The 16,112-nt window shown below is 41.8% G+C and overlaps 2 protein-coding genes across 2 annotated transcripts in view; one reads left to right on the forward strand and one right to left on the reverse strand.

Moving 5' to 3' along the window:
- Positions 1-16,112, forward strand: part of LOC106528250 (N(G),N(G)-dimethylarginine dimethylaminohydrolase 1) — a gene marked incomplete at its 3' end in the record, with an annotated part of 131,245 nt that overhangs the window by 41,203 nt on the left and 73,930 nt on the right.
- ccn1 (cellular communication network factor 1) lies at positions 3,783-6,443 on the reverse strand. Its single transcript, XM_014023376.1, has 5 exons — positions 6,222-6,443; positions 5,870-6,092; positions 5,199-5,543; positions 4,885-5,087; positions 3,783-4,773 (listed from the first exon to the last, which is right to left on the reverse strand). The coding sequence occupies exons 1-5, from the start codon at positions 6,267-6,269 to the stop codon at positions 4,471-4,473; spliced, it is 1,122 nt and encodes a 373-aa protein (XP_013878830.1). The 5' UTR covers positions 6,270-6,443; the 3' UTR covers positions 3,783-4,470.

A 16,112-nucleotide genomic window follows, 5' to 3' on the forward strand; every position in this document is an offset into this window, starting at 1 on the left:
CCATTCGTGAACAAGATCCCCAGATACTTAAACTCCTCCACTTGAGACAGGGCGACCCCCCTGACCCGGAGAAGGCACTCTGCCCTTTTCCGGCTCAAATGTGACTATGATACAAAACCAAATTTATTTTGATGTATACAGCTTTTTAAAAACAGAATTACTTGATTGGGTTATAGACTTTTTTTGATCAAGGTCTTTTTATTAATTTTTTTAACAAACCACAAAAAGGAACAGACTTACAAAAACACAAAACAAAACACACACCCCCAAAATCTCTCCCATCCCTCCCCTCCTATACCGGATCCACTGAAACAACCAAAATCGATCTTGTATTCGTACAAGTGATACAATGAACAGGTTTGTGTATAATGAAACAATATTTAACCTTTACACAAARTTATCTGCCGAAAGTTTTTCTACATAAGATAAAAATGGCTGCCAAATGTCAAAAAATTTGTTTACAGATCCCCTAACAGTATATCTAATCTTCTCTAAATGAATGTAAGACATAACTTCTCCTAATCAATGACCATATACTGGAGGATGTGGATCCTTCCATCGAAGAAGAATAAGTCTTCTAGCTGATTGGGTTATAGAATTTAACTACGTGACTGGTAAAAACATAATACCCCCTTTAATACACAGATAAGTATTTAAAAGAAATCTTTACAATTATAAATGATGTATCATGTTTAAGAAAAAGACTAAACATCAGGGCACATATGGTGATCATTTGTCCTAATATGCTTTTTRCTTGCATGCATAATTGCCAGTTTGCACCAACACAAATAAAGCACATGTAATTGCATTAATCCAACCCAGTTGCCCTTTTTTTCCATGACACAGCCGAATCACAAGATGCAAGCTAAATATCTGATTGAATTAGAGAGTAAATTGTGTTTTAATAAAATAGTGAAGGCCCTAAAAGTCTTCATTCCTTCACAATAGTGGAAACCACATCATAATTATGCAGCTTAGAGGAGACAAACGTCTTGGAAAATCCACGATTCTCGGCACAAATGTGGGTCCCCACCACTTAAGACATTTTTAAAAAACTTTTTTAAAATCATTKTCAAGAAACCAGCCTTTTATGTATTATTTGTGAAAAAAACAAAACAAATGATTTCTCATTACCTTCATATAAAGTGCTGTGCTTTAATTATCATTATTTGATAGGTTGTTTAAAATCCCCAAGGATCTGATTTAAAACTGGTTCTTTACTAAGTTGCCTGTTCCAACACAACACTTGACACATTCCTTTAGTTTAGAAATTGTTGTACTTTTTAATGTCTCATAGCTCAGAGTTAAAATTCTTAACAAAAAAAAATAAACCTTCAAAAGGAACAGCAGCTGTGCCAACAGTTAGCTCAGATGATGCTATGCATGCCCCCTGGAGATGATCCATCCCGCTGGGTGGTGATGTAAGACGCCCCAAAGACTGAACACTGCCTCTCCCATCAACATTTGGCATGTCGGAGCAAACAAATCACTTCAGTAGCCAGCAGCAGCCATCTAGGGACAGCCAAGAACAGTCCTACGACCTGCGAGGGAGTAAACTAATTTCCCCTATCTGCTCATCGGTTATTTTTTTTAATGCAATTACAACTGGGGCTGGGATGGGTGGTGTCAGAGGACTTGCATCAGTTTGACGGATGTGTGTGCCGTCACGCTGAGAGCATTGACGTGTCCCACACCCTGAAATAACTTCTTTTACGTCATTGATTTTTCATTTAATGTTGAACCTTAAATGTCCGAAAAACATATAAGTGCTTGTTTATGTCAGCTTTTGYCTTGGTGAGTTTTTCAATGTTTACCCAGAAACGGCTGTTTCCTCTCTCGTCCAGCAGATGGCACTTTATAAAGCTAGTTTCTGCCTCTGGATTTGTGACCAGACTCCAACCACCTCATTCCCCCACCCCCTGCCCGCACAACAGTAAATATTAACCTGGGGTTATAGACAGGGGGGCCGTAAAATGGTTGACATCAGCCTTTAGCAGCAGCCAGCGTGTTGTAATGTCCACCCCTGGTCCTCTGAGCTCCTGGTTGTGCAGCATTACGTAGTCCTTGATGGAGCTTTAATGCAAAAGCCTTTGTCATATAAACACGTTTCAGGTTCAGGGAATGAGGTAGTGGTGGAGTGATTTAATTGCAGGGCTGTGTGAGAGTCTCGTTTGCCTGAGACTTTGATCGTTTTAGCAGGGTTTTTTTTTTTTTCTCTGCTTGCTGGCATGTTGCACTTTCACTCTTACAATAAACCTTATTTTTTGGGCTCCCTGAACAGGCCCAGGATTTTTGAGCTTGTCTGGACATCATAAAGGAATGCGACAGATGATGGACAGTGTTGCTCACATAGCATGCAGATTTAGTTACATAACCAAGTAAGCTGCGTTCTCTTATCAAAATAAATGATTGATAGCATGGCAGTTACCAAACTTTGAGGGACAAGGTGGATTTTTTTTTTTTGCAGGAAGCCAAAAAGAGCAAAACCAGGTCTCCCTGAAAGTGTTTTGACTGTAAACTTTGTCTGCAGCAGGGCAGCCACACATCTTTGTGATTAGGTAAATCTCAGAAGCCTTTCATGTCAGCTTCAGTGGGTACATCCTGTGCGGCAGCTCAATCAAAGCCTCAGCCTGTTATTAAACACGCTCGATCAAGACTTGTTGCCAGGAGCCATGCAGGAAAGCTGAAGAGGCCGTGTAGTGTTAGATTGGCAAACTTTTAATAGTTAGGGGGAGATGATTTGCCCTTTAGTGTGGATACAAATGAGACTTGGGGAGTGCTTGTATAAATTTGGAAAGGCTTCTCTGGTAAAGTGAACATGTTGCTCTGAAATATTTTCCAACATCTGCCGCCCATCAGGATGTCTGCTTTCTGAGCCACTGCTGCATTCCTGAGCCGCTCCCTCTACCTGGATCTGAAAAGAAGCTCTTCCCCGTCGTTGCCCCCAAGCCGTGTGCTCGGTGCCCCGGTTCAAAGAGCACTGGTGGCGTTTGTTCCGTGCAGCTGCGAACATCAAACCAAGCGAGAAACAAAACATACACTTTGTGAGAGTCGTATTTAATCATTAATTTCACATTGCATGTTTTATGACTATTGTGACCGTAAAAACGACAGCTAAAGTGATAAGGACATTTCCATTCCSTGTCCTCAATGTGGTCTTCCCCTTTTCTTCATGCTTGTTAATATCTGGAAGCCAAATGAGAGACTTGAGCCCTTCCTGCTCCTAAGAGTTGTTTACAACTATTTAGCAGACTTCTGGAGTTTAAGACCCTGCAGAGACGAATGAAACTCGCTTTTAAGGGCAGCTGCTAATGAATTGGGTCAATTTGGTAGTAGGTGAAAAAAGCAGGAATGCATTAATTGTATACAGCCTATTGTATACAATTATGGTCATTGTCTTTTTTTGCATGGTGTCTAATCCCGGCCCATTCAGGGTAGCACTTAAGATTCTTGGCATTCTCCTACACTCAATGCTACTCATGGTCTTAATCTGCCCCCCCACCCCCCCACTCCGAATCAGTCAAGTGAATGGCTTGGCCAGATCAAATGAAAGCAGAATGGCATTCCAAAGCACAGAAAGTCAGGAGATGGAGAATCCAAGTTTGTGTTATATAAAAACACGCCGACCCTGCTTGCTGTTTTTTTCCCCCTGTGAATCATTTGGTTTTACTGAATGACATAACAGGACAAGTTCCTCCTTCAGTACTGGCTTTAAGGTACCCGCCTCCACTCCTTGTTTGCTGTTATGCAGTAAAGATTGACCAGGCCAAACTAAAGCAGTGTCATATTTCATAAATAAGTTTTATTATTGCATATAAAATTAAACCATTTTACAATTTATTCCAGTATTAYACATAATATCCAAAAAAAGTAACTACATATTTTAGATAAATAATATTAAAACCAATATTAAAAACATTCATTCATCTTTTGACATGTTTCGTTTATATATATTACAAAGGGAGATCAATAGCTGCCACAAAGCATGAACAATAATGCCCACGTCACAAATGAATGAAACCACACACTTGTCAAACAAGTCGAGGGTTTACATTTCGTTGTCTTATTCTGAAGATATAAGATGGTAGGCTAATTGAAATAGCGCATGTGCATACCTACATATGCACACAAGTCTACAGTCTGGGTCATGTCTGAAATAAAAGGATCAAAATATACATATATCGGCAACTAGCGTTAATGTACAAATATTAATTACATCTGGCTCCATGACGAAGCTACTTTAGATGCTCCATTAATATGAAGCAGTTTAGATAAAGAATGCTGATGTAGTCACAGCAAACAGTGCACTTCATTGAGTCCTCATGATGTAAGCCCACAATTCCTTGGGAATCTAGTTACAACAAGAAGGTGGTAGTTTTTGTACACCCCTGCATTTGTTTAGACTGCCGTTGGCTGCCAGTGATGCTGCTGATCTTTGTCGCACTGAGGGGTCGGGGTGCTCGTCACCCATCAGTCTCTGAACTTGTGGATGTCGTTGGAGAGGCGGTAGGTGGGGTACGAGGCTTCGTTGGCGTGTGGACAGTTGTAGGTGCACTTGCAGGACTCGATCATCATGACGTTCTTGTGGAAGGTCTCGCCGTCGTCACAGCGGAACTTCACCCGGATGGTTCTGGTGTCGTGGGGGCTGCAGCAGCGGCCGTCCACGCATGATCCACAGTATCTGGGTCKGTACTTCTTCACGCTGGAGCAGCCGGCGTAGGTGAACTTCGATGGCTGGCTGGACTTTTTGGTTCTGCTACACTTTTTTCCTTTCTGCARAAGGGACGAGGAGCGGGATTAGTTATGCACACAGATCTGGCAGTGGTGTGTTTCCAGTATTATGCACACTTCTGTARCACTCAGACATGGTTTGTTCAAACTCACCTTAAGGCTATAGTAAGGTGACTGGGTGCAAGGCCGCACTTCACAGATTCGGGTCTCTCTGGCCAGCTTGCACTCGCTGTTGTTGTTGGTAATTCTGGTGGATATGCCAGTTCCACAGCTCTTGGAGCAGGGAGACCAAGGTGTGGTTTGGATGATGCACTTCTGGCTGTCGAACATGTGGAATTCAGGTTGTGGTCTGAATGCTGTGAATAAAAGGGATAAACTCATTAGCGAACAATGATTTGTCTGTTTGGACTGCACAAGCGTTCATACGAAAATAATTTTCAATTCAAAATGAAACTTTCTGTTCTTACCAGGTAGGGACTTGAGTCCTCCCTTGAAAATCTCAATGAGCTCATTCTTCTTGGTGAGGTCTTTTTCCTGCTCATCACTCACTTTGTCTTTGCCAAAGATCTTCTCTAAGATGTCTGTCTCTTTGCCGTCATCGCACACCCACTCCTCACAGCACTGGCCAGCTACTTTGACCAGTCTGGGGTTGGCACAGCCCAGGTTGGGCAGGGAGAGCTCCTGCGGGCACAGTGGGACACATCCCACCGCTCCATCGATGCATGTGCACTGGTGTTTACAGTTAGGCTGGAAGCTTTCTCCRTTCTGGTAAATCCTGCTGTTGTACTCACAGGGTCTGCCTTCCAACTTGGCTGCATTGGGGAGAGAGGAGGGAAAAAAACAGAAGGAAAGAAATGTTATTCTTTCCTGCTCTGCTCAAAGAAGTCTGCTAAAGTCATCACATGGCTGCCAGATAAGGATCAGTTAAACTGTGAAATTCTTCAGGCTGCCTGAGGAGTCTCTTTCCCATCAGTGGGCTTTGAGGTTTTGACTAGTTTCTCCCTAGCTGCATTCCTCAGTGCTGAAATCACTCGGATCCCACTCTTGAATAAAAGCCCACCCCTCTTTTATTTCGATAAAAGACTCCACGCTAATTCAAAAGCACGCACATCTGGAGATGATGGGTCTGTATACATACCACGGCAGATGCCTCGAGTYGTGGGAGCAGCCAGACTGGCCCCAAAGTTGCACTCCAGCCCTTTGGTGTGGTCGCAGGGCTCGGTCAGGCTGCAGTCCTCRTTCAGCTGCCTGGCGCAAACTTTACAGCAGCCGCAGCCGTCCAGGACCACGCTCACGCCAGGTGCGCACTTCGGCATCTCCAGGGGACACTGACACATGGAGGGGCAGGAGGAGGAGAGCACCTGAACAAACAACAGGACATTCACGGGATTAGACTATACACTCCACGGGAAAAGTTAAAACAAGGCAGCACATTCATCCTCTCTTTGGTTTACAAGCAATCTATGATTAGTGAAAGAATAAAAACTCACCAGGTGAAGACTTCCGAGGAAGAAAAGGACAAAAGTAGGCATCAGCATCTTGGACAAATAACGCGTAAAGAGGGGTCCTTTAAGAAAAGTTTGTCTTCGGAGAAGTCCTTTAGATATTCCCTGTCAGTCGTTTGTCTCTTCTGTTTGCTGCTCGTCTCTAACTTTTGAGTCTCCTTTAGAGTAGATGAGACTCTCAGTGAAACGCTTGCAGTCTGCTGAAGTCTGGCCACCTCCACACTTATATACTGTAGTGGGAAGCTGACGTAGTGCCTACTGAACTGTGGCCAAAGAATGYCAGGAATGTTTCTCGGCGCATTTTCCATCCAAGACCCAAGCTCCACCCTGTCTATACCTTTCTCTCTCTCTTTATTTTTTTTTCTTGCTCAAATGGATTTTTTCCCTCTCCTGGATCCCATCTGAACACACTTTTCCATCTCACATTTTTCTCTACTTGTTTATCTTCCCTTTCATTTTCCTCATCCGCTCGCTTCTCACATCTATCAACTCGGCTGTATTGTTGGACTTTGTCTGCAGTTTTTTTTAATTATACCGAGAGAAATGTAATAATATATGTGATTATAAACATGGGGCACACCCCACAGTGTTAACACAAAGTGCAGCTGCTAAAAAAATAAGACGGTTTAATATAAAATGATTTCAGTGTCAGATTTCAGTGCTGCATTTGTTGATAAAAACATTTATTTACACTTTTATATCACGTTGCCTTGTTTAAAATAACAATGTGGGTTTTTTTTCTCTGTGAGCCTCACAGAAATACGTTTAAAAGAGTCTATTTCTGGCACTCCGGTGCCTTTATTCAGAGGAGGTAAGCGTTTCCAGATGCGCACCAGAGCTCAGACGTAACAATATTGCCATATTTGGTATGGCAGTAGCCTACATTATTAACATATTTCCCCCCTCTTTGACCAACATTCCTGACAGCTTAAAGGCTTGTTAAATGTTTCCCAGGCAGGGAAATTCTTCYGATTTTTCACGCAAACTGTCCACAGTTTCTTTTTGAGGAGGGGGGGGAGTGAGTCCTGTTAACAAAAGTTGTGTTAGAAGAAGTGGTGGGGGGAGACAGAATCCTTTCTCGGTTTATTTTTTTTTTTAACCCAGGGTGCTGAATAAGTCTCTGCCACCTGAAATGATTCCGTTTGATGAACATTTTTGACCAGAGAGAAACGTGTAGTGCGTAAAGACGCAACGAGCGCGCTTGTTGTTCAGATTCTGAGGATGATGTTTGACTGAAGGGCAGTTTGTTTATTTAGAAGGACCGGCCATGTTGCCACTTGAGTAGCTTTTTATTTAGGCTACACRTGACAGTTTACAGAGCAGCACAGAACAGGACGGCTGGAGAGCCTCTCTGGTGAGTTTGGATTTTTTTTTTTCTCCCAGTTTATTCCGAGCTCAGATCGGAATATATCACACACATTTTACYTAAATTTGCCCATTTTTTATTTAAAAAAATTCCACCAAAGTAAATAAATCTCCAGTTTAAGTTACTCGGACTTGTTTAGTCTGACAGCTGAACACTGAAACCGTCTTCCTCCGTGGGTTTCTGCACGCAGCCGGATTTTTTTCGGTCCATATTTTCCTACTTCCAGTTCAGGACACTAGATGGTGATGTGATGGGATCAGTTTAGTGGGTGATGTATTTTTATTTCTGAGCTGGCAGGACATATTTATGAGCTTGCTGATGTGAGCTTGTTTGGAGAGGAGGTGTGCCCATGTGTGCAGGAGGGGGGCGTGTGTGTGTGTGTGTGTGCGTCTAAGCACACGTGGACTGTCCTGCTGTATAGACTCACTGTGCATGCGTTGGGAATTTCAAAAATCCAACTTAATATTTTAAAGGTGCACTGATGTTATGARTTATTGACTGAACCACAAGTCTCTTAAATCAGTGTTGTGCACTTTTGGTCACGATTCCGATTCTGTGGTTAAATCAGTCCTTCAGCAGGTTCTACACCTTTTAATCAGTCATTCATTCGCATCAGGTGTTGAAGCTGAGACRTGTCTAAAACACTGACACTGCCTCACATTTGTTTTCCTTAATTTTGAGGTTTTGTGTAACGTGAACAGTAGTATGTGGTCATGTCACAGCTTGTTTTGAATGAATGAATGAATGAACCTTTATTGTCAATACACATTATGCTTTTACTATTATGCAACGAAATTGGTTTACAGCCCCCCCCCCCGTGCAAAAAATAGAGTTTTTAAATATAAAGCAAAAAACTAAATTTGAAAGCTAATAATCTACATTATCCAAGCTCTCCTATATATACAAAATGAAGTGAACACTTACAGCATTCAATTATTGCACATTATGTTGTATCCTATATGCACAATGAATGAGAATAACCGCTTGCAGCATCAGTTATTACACTATTGTATTAATATTAATATTGCATTGCACTGTATTGTATTCAATACTATTATTGTTGTATTATTAGCAGCATAGTTTATTGCACTTGTCCCTGTTGGTAGACAAAACCACCTGCCTACTGATGAACTATTGTCACTTAAACGGTTTGTCCTTGTTTTGAGGTGCCGGTAACGTCTGCCTTCACATTAAAGATGATCATCTTTAAAAATCTGTTTCTGAATATAAAGCGAGGATACACTTTCTGATAGCYCCTAAATGCCAGAAATACACTTCCTGGCCAAAAAAAAAGAGAAAGTATCCACCTGGATTTAGCTCAGGTCTATGATGTGGGCTTGCTGCAGTTGGTCAGGTCTAGGTTCAGGTGCTCAAAGATTGAGGTCAGCTGGACCACCTGAATATACTGAATGACCAGGTTCTTCCCTGATAGCACGGCCATATTCCAAGATGACAATGCCAGGATTCATCAGGCTCTTATTGCGWAAGAGTTGTTCAGGGAGCATGAGACATCATTTTCACACATGGATTGGCTCCGCAGAGTCCATTGAGAATCTTTGGGATGTGCTGGAGAAGGTCAGACTCTACCATCATCAATGCAAGATCTTGGTGAAAAATTAATGCAACACTGGATGGAAATAAATCTGGTGACATTGCAGAAGCTTACTGAAACAATGCCACAGAGAATGCCTGATAAAATCAAAGTTAAAGGCGATCCAACGAAACATTGGAGTGTGTGACCTTTCATCTAGGTGGCAACTTTTTTTGTCCATTTTCAGGAACTTAAACATGTTTTGAAATAAACTTTCAGATATTAGTAAGTGGGCGGGATGATGGCTGAGTTGGTAGAGCCGTCACCTCTCAGCAAGAAGGTTGTCAGAGCGAATCCCGGCCTGGGACCTTGTTGTGTAGAGTTCTCTCCGTTCAGGCATGGGTTTTCTCCAGGCACTCTTGTTTCCTTCCACAGACCATGACTGTTAAGGTGTGAGTGAGAGAGTGAATGGTTGTTTGTCTCTATGTGTCCCTGTAATGGACTTTGTGACCTGTCCAGCCCCTCACACAGTGACTGTTTTATATGGGCACCAGTGACCCCCGTGACCCTGAAATAATGAGGCTGGTAAAGATGATGGACAATGTTGTAACTGTTCTGTTCAAACTAGGGCTCAATCGTATGTGATATTGTGAGATGTCTCACGACTGATAACCGCTAATAACATCCATTTAATGGACTGATAACATCAGAACTCGTTGGCTATTTACACATTCAATGTCATTCATACATTAATCCACTAGGGGGCACTGTCGGGACAGTCAGARGCTATTCTATGGGTCTGATAACCTGCTAGAAGGCACAGTCGAGACAGACTGAAGCCATTCTATGGGACTGATAACCGCTAATAACGTCCATTTAATGGACTGATAACATCAGAACCCGCTGGACGTCTCAGTCAGACTATGTATTGTGAAGGACCACATCAAAACAAACAAAGCATTTTTTTTAATAAACTTGTCTAAATTATAGTCATTTTTGTGTTGGTTAAGGTTGATTAGCTCTGTGACCTCTTTGAACTGAATGGACTAGCACTCATTTATTACTATCCACCCATCTATTATCTTTACCTGCTTCTTTCAGGATCACGGGGGCCATTGGTGACCATACCCAGCAGTCACTGTGTGAAGGGTGAGGTACACCATGGACAGGTTGCATGTCCATCACAGAGACAGAGACAAATGAGACGATCATTCATACGCTCTAGTACTTCATTGCAAAGGAGACAAGAGTCTAACTGTTCTGTAATAGTTATGTGCAACATCATCACCTCCAAATGCAGTGTTTAAACGATTTCACAGTAGGTCAAATTCACAGGGATTGTGTGTTTACTTGTGTCTCAGTCGAAATGGAACCCATCGCCAGATCTATAGTTTTAAATCACAGCAGCTCTCTAAATCAATGCTGAGTAAGCGTGTGGTCTTCAGCCTCTCCATTCAGAGGAACAGAACAGAGCAGCTCAACAGATTCCCGTCTTGTTTATTCAGGATTAAATAGAACTGGAAGGTTTTGTGTGTGTGCGCCTTTTGTTTCCTTTCACTGATGGTTTGTTTGCCTGAACCTGCTGCCTGAATGAAACCAACAATAAGACACTCAGGACAAGTCTGAAAAATATCAATCTTTAAAAAGACTGAATGCGAGACAGGGGCTTACCTGTACGGATGAATTTCACTAGATTTATTTGTGAAACTTTGGTTTGCTTTGCCAAATCACCGAATGGGGTTTAAGGTGCAATCCAAGAAGATTCCTGCTGACATCGTGTTTACAAAGAGGATTGAGTCTTAAATGTTAACGTTAGAACAATAAATCCAAACAAACAGATTGAGCTGACTTGTTGAAAAGGCCATTTTATACGAGCCCACTCTGCCAAAAGTGTCACGTTGTTGTGTGGAAACGGTGAAGGACTAATGCAGCCACAATGGGTAGACGAAGAACAAATAATTAAACAGAAAGCTTTGTGTTGTCAGGGAACACAAAAAGCCTAAAGGCAGCACTTTTTGTAACACAAACAGTAGTTAACATGCCAGAAAATAAAACTAACAACGMGGATCTAAAATGAATACAATCCTGTTTAAATGTTGGAGAAATAACAAATTACCAAAGACAGGTGGGGTGATTAGTAAAGTGTAAGAAACAGAAAGCAGGACTGGTTGGGAAAAAAAATGAGAATGAACCACAAAAGTAAAATAACATCTGGAGAAATTACATTCTGAGAGGATGCTGAGTGATAAATAACTTCTAAAGAATGATTTAACTCAAATTTTTTTGTTAAAACAAGCAGAATAGTAGCTAAAATCATCAAAACAGCATTAATTTTATCAGTGTTCTCGGTAGGAAGARGTCCAGCCTCAAGTGTTTATGTAACAAAGTGACATCCGATGAAAAGTCAGGAAATGTTACTTTGTGGATTTAGAAGAAAAAAAGAAAAGAAAAAAGTTCTCATCAGCGAGTCTTCAAGTTCAGCGGAGAAAACACACATTTCTCTGTAGTGAGGAATGTGCGTACTCAGCCATGACACTAAATACCGAACTTCAGCTTCACGGTGATGCTTTCCAGCGCGGCTGCTCAACTTTCAGACTTAACAGCAAATATATTCTTTATAAGGAATATATACAATACTTTTAGGCTAAGACACAAAACCTAAACAGTTTTCTATTAAAATGGAGGATGGCAAATAAACAATTTTGTGTTCTTTAAACCAGAGGTGTCGAACTCAGCTTCACCGTTATGGTGGTCCTCAAAGGGCCAGTTGTATTTAACCCTGACTGAACACGAAACATCACATTCCYTGTCTCGTACAGGTAAAATAATCAACATGCATTATGGGAGATGTAGTTTATGGTTAATGCTGGGCTTTTGTCATGATTTTTGTTTTATGTTTTTTTGTTAATATTTTTCAGACTGTTTATTGTTTGGTACTCTTGTCTTTTTTTCTCATTTCTTGTTGTTGTTTTTTTTGTTTGTTTCCTGTGATGTTATCCTCAGTCAGCTTCTCTGTTATTTCTGCCACTTACACCTGTTCTGTAATCACCCAGGTGCTTCCACTTCCCCAATCATCCTCTTGTCTCCATTGCCCCAGTGGATCATTGCCTTATCATGCTCCAAGCCTTGTTCGTTTTTATGTCTCATAATTATTYATGTTAGTCCTTTGCTGCCACATCAGCCTTTTTTTTCATTATTTAATAAATCAGTTTTTTGGGGTTTTACATTCAAGCCATCGTGTCTGCCTACATTATGGGTTCCACCACACTACAAATTCTGACAGCTTACGCTTATTTTAAGACATTAAGACAGTGGTGTCCAAAGTCCGTCCTCAAGGGCCGGTGTCCTGCAAGTTTTAGGAGCTGCCTTGGTTCAACACAGCTGAACCTAAGGAGTGCCTAATTAGTAGGCCTCTGCAGACCTTGACGGCAAACTGAGGAGGCCTAGTAATTAAGCACTACTTAGGTTCAGCTGTGTTGAACCATGAGCAGCACCTAAAACATGCAGGACACCGGCCCTTGAGGACTGACTTTGGACACCACTTCATTGAGACAGAGGTTCTCAAACTGGGGTCCGCGAGAGGTATATTGGGGGTCCTCAAATATTTTTACTAAAATGTTAATTTGATTTTTTTTAAATGCATGGAGAGCAATGAACTAATAAAACAAACATGATAAATGTAATAAAAATATATATTCCCATAGCATTTAGGGGTTGAAATAACAATATATTATCTTTTAAAACAGCACAGGGTTTATGAGGGGGTCCCTGTAATTCTTTTCACCCTTGTAAGGCATCCCCAGACCCAAATGGCTTGAGAACCCCTGCTTGAAGACATCTTTAAAGCTGTCGTGGGCCACATAAAATGCTATAGTGGGCCACATTTGGCCCACTGTCSTTTAGTTTGACACAAACAGAAATAATTTAATATTAACTTCTTCTTGCTAAGAAATCAAATAATGCTCAATATGGTTACATGTAAAGTCCATTTAAGATTTTTCTATGCTCTGCCATGGTATTGTATCATACAGAAATGTAAATTATGATAAGAAAAAACAAAAACTAATAATATACCACTAATGAAAGTGCTCCTAATGATGTCTTTCTTTGAAAACTGTTTATTTTCCATTTATATACTACTTTTCATCCATCCATTCATTTTCCACTTGTTCCAGATTTGGGTCACGGGAGCAGCAGCTTGAGCCGGCCGAGACACGGTGCAGAAACTATTTAGTGTTAAATTGCCCACCTGCTGATAAATATGCACCGTATACCTGTAATCATATTGTCAGATCCAGACATCTCGACCCTCATGATGGGTCCATACAGACTTGCTTGTGGAACGTGCAGGTGGAGGATCACGTCGGCTCTCCCCGGTTTCATTTCAAAGCTGCACAGTGTACCAGCCAGGTGCAGCAGCCAGAGAATGAGGGCATTCCTTCATCCAAAATAACACAAATTCCTCAGGTTGCAGTGAAAAGAGAAAAGAGAGGGTCTTTTCTTGAGCTTGGGTCCATCCGTGCTGAAGAATGATGGAGGGAAAACAGGTGGGGGTGAGGAGGGGGGCGGTTTAGCAGGTGTTGGTGTTGGGAACGGGGGTGGATTTGGTGTTTGGTGATCTTGGCTGAAGAGGAAAAGGGAATGTGGGGCTCCTTGGAATGTGGTGGAATGTTTGGAGCGGTCGAAGGATAATTTAGTGAATCTGGAAGAAGAATAGACAAAGCGGGGTCCTGTGGTGGAAGAAAGTGCTTCTAGGACGTCTGAAGAAACATTCCATCCATTCAGATGGCTTCATCGGGCCCAGAAGCTTCCCTAGATGGCACCGTGGGGAATAGAAGCCCCCACCCACCCGTCATTCCTCCCATACTTGCCCTACACTTCACACATGCAGAAAGCTCCTTTTGATATTCTTTGCCCTTGAAGTTTGTGTACATTTTATATATTTTAAGTCTGCCAATAGAAAAGCTTTTAAATGCTGAGTTCAAGGATGAAGTTGTTTTATTTTCATTCTTTTGAAACATTTTGTACTAACAGCATCAAAAACGTGAATCAGGCGTATAGAAATTACATTCATCTGGTTTACATTCTTTACTGAGGCTAACGCGAAAACCAGGAGTCTTTTTGTTATTTTTAAAGAAGTATCACTTTTTATAGCAATTATATATTTTGTTTGTTAATGTGGCTACAATGGTACGCTTGAATGGTAAGCATGGTATGGTAATGGTATGTTAAGCTTGTACTTTGCTTTGCTTCATACAGGGGGTCTGAAATTTTGGCTATTAAGAAGTGATTTCTTGCTGGAGGTGTGGAATCTGTTGACGTTTAAAATGATTGGATCTGATTTATCCAATTGCTAACGTTTGGCTGGAAAGTATGTAGCGCGCCAGCTCGACCGTGAAGGAAGCTAAGCTAAGAAGCTAACCGGAAACTACGTGTGCTGTAAACAACCATTCCCAATGGGAAGAGAGGAGAACTGAGCTTAACGAGATGGTTGTAAATGAGTGCTGCAGGTTTTATGAGACAAATTTAATTTAATTTGGAAGCCTTGTCAACATGGACTGGCTTCATTCACTTCCTCCGCTGCCATTGCTAAACTACAAGCAGACTGAAATGGTGCAGAAAATCAACGTTGTCGTTCACAACTTCTTCTGTTAGCTCATTGGCCCAGTTGAATATCCATCAGAGAAATTCTTGTCTAAGGGAGAAATCCTAAACAGAGCAGAGAAGAATATATATGCCTCACTCTTTGCTACACTGCCAACATTTCAACAGTTTGTCAGCTGCTCTACCAGAGCAAACAAGACATTGGATTTGTTTTACACAAATCTTAAGGATTCTTATATAGCCAATGCAAGACCTCYTCTGGGTAATTCAGATCACAACCTTGTTTATCTCTGCTCAGAATATAAACCACTTGTTCAGAGACAACCTGTAACTACAAGGACTGTGGGAAAGTGGTCACAGGAAACTGAAGAAGCCCTACAGGGATGTTTGAAGCTACAGATTGGATTGTTCTTTGCCAGCCACGTGGAGATGACATAAATGCCATGACTGAGTGTGTGACTGACTATATAAACTTCTGTGTGGACAACACCATCCCCAGTAGAACAGTGAGATGCTTCCCTAATAACAAACCCTGGATCACCAGTGAGCTAAAGGAACTTTTAAACAAGAAAAAAGAGCCTTTAGGGATCGAGACAGGGAATTATTAAGAAGTATACAGAAGCAGCTCAAAGTCAAGATCAGAAACAGCAAGGAGGTTTATAGAAGGAAGCTGGAGAGTAAACTGAAAAGGAACAATWTCAGRGATGTGTGGTCAGGGATGAAGAAGATCACAGGTTTCAAGCGAAAGGAGAATCGGATGGATGGAAGTCTGGACAGAGCAAATGAGCTGAACACATTCTTCAACAGGTTCAGCTCAGGAACAAGCTCATCTTCCTCATCTCCTGCCCCAAGCCAAACAGACATCTCACCTCCTTTGACCCACAGCTTTCCTGTCAAACCTCAGATGTTTTATCTTCAACCTCAGTCATGGACTTTTYTTCTACATCCACAAGTTTGTCTTCAACTAAATCAGGAGATGCTGCTACTCCCTTTCCCTCCCCTTCCCACTTTTCTGTATCTAGAAGTCAGGTGAAGAGGCAGCTAGAGAGACTGAACCAGAACAAGGCTGCAGGTCCAGAAGGTGTTAGCCCCAGAGTCCTGAAGGCCTGTGCAGACCAGCTCTGTGGGATTCTGCAACACTTMTTCAACCTTAGCTTGACCAAGGAGAAGGTGCCAGTGTTGTGGAAGACATCCTGTCTGGTTCCAGTACCAAATAAAACTCACCCATCAGCCCTCAATGACTATAGACGTGTTGCCCTGACATCCCACATCATGAAGGTCCTAGAGAGACTCCTGTTGACCCGAGTAAGCAAACAAGCACACATCAAGACTTCCTGCAGTTTGCTTATCGTCGTGGAGTTGGAGTTGGAGTTGG

Source organism: Austrofundulus limnaeus, unplaced genomic scaffold (genome assembly GCF_001266775.1).
Source record: "Austrofundulus limnaeus strain Quisiro unplaced genomic scaffold, Austrofundulus_limnaeus-1.0 Scaffold365, whole genome shotgun sequence".
In the NCBI taxonomy this organism is placed as follows: Eukaryota; Metazoa; Chordata; class Actinopteri; order Cyprinodontiformes; family Rivulidae; genus Austrofundulus; species Austrofundulus limnaeus.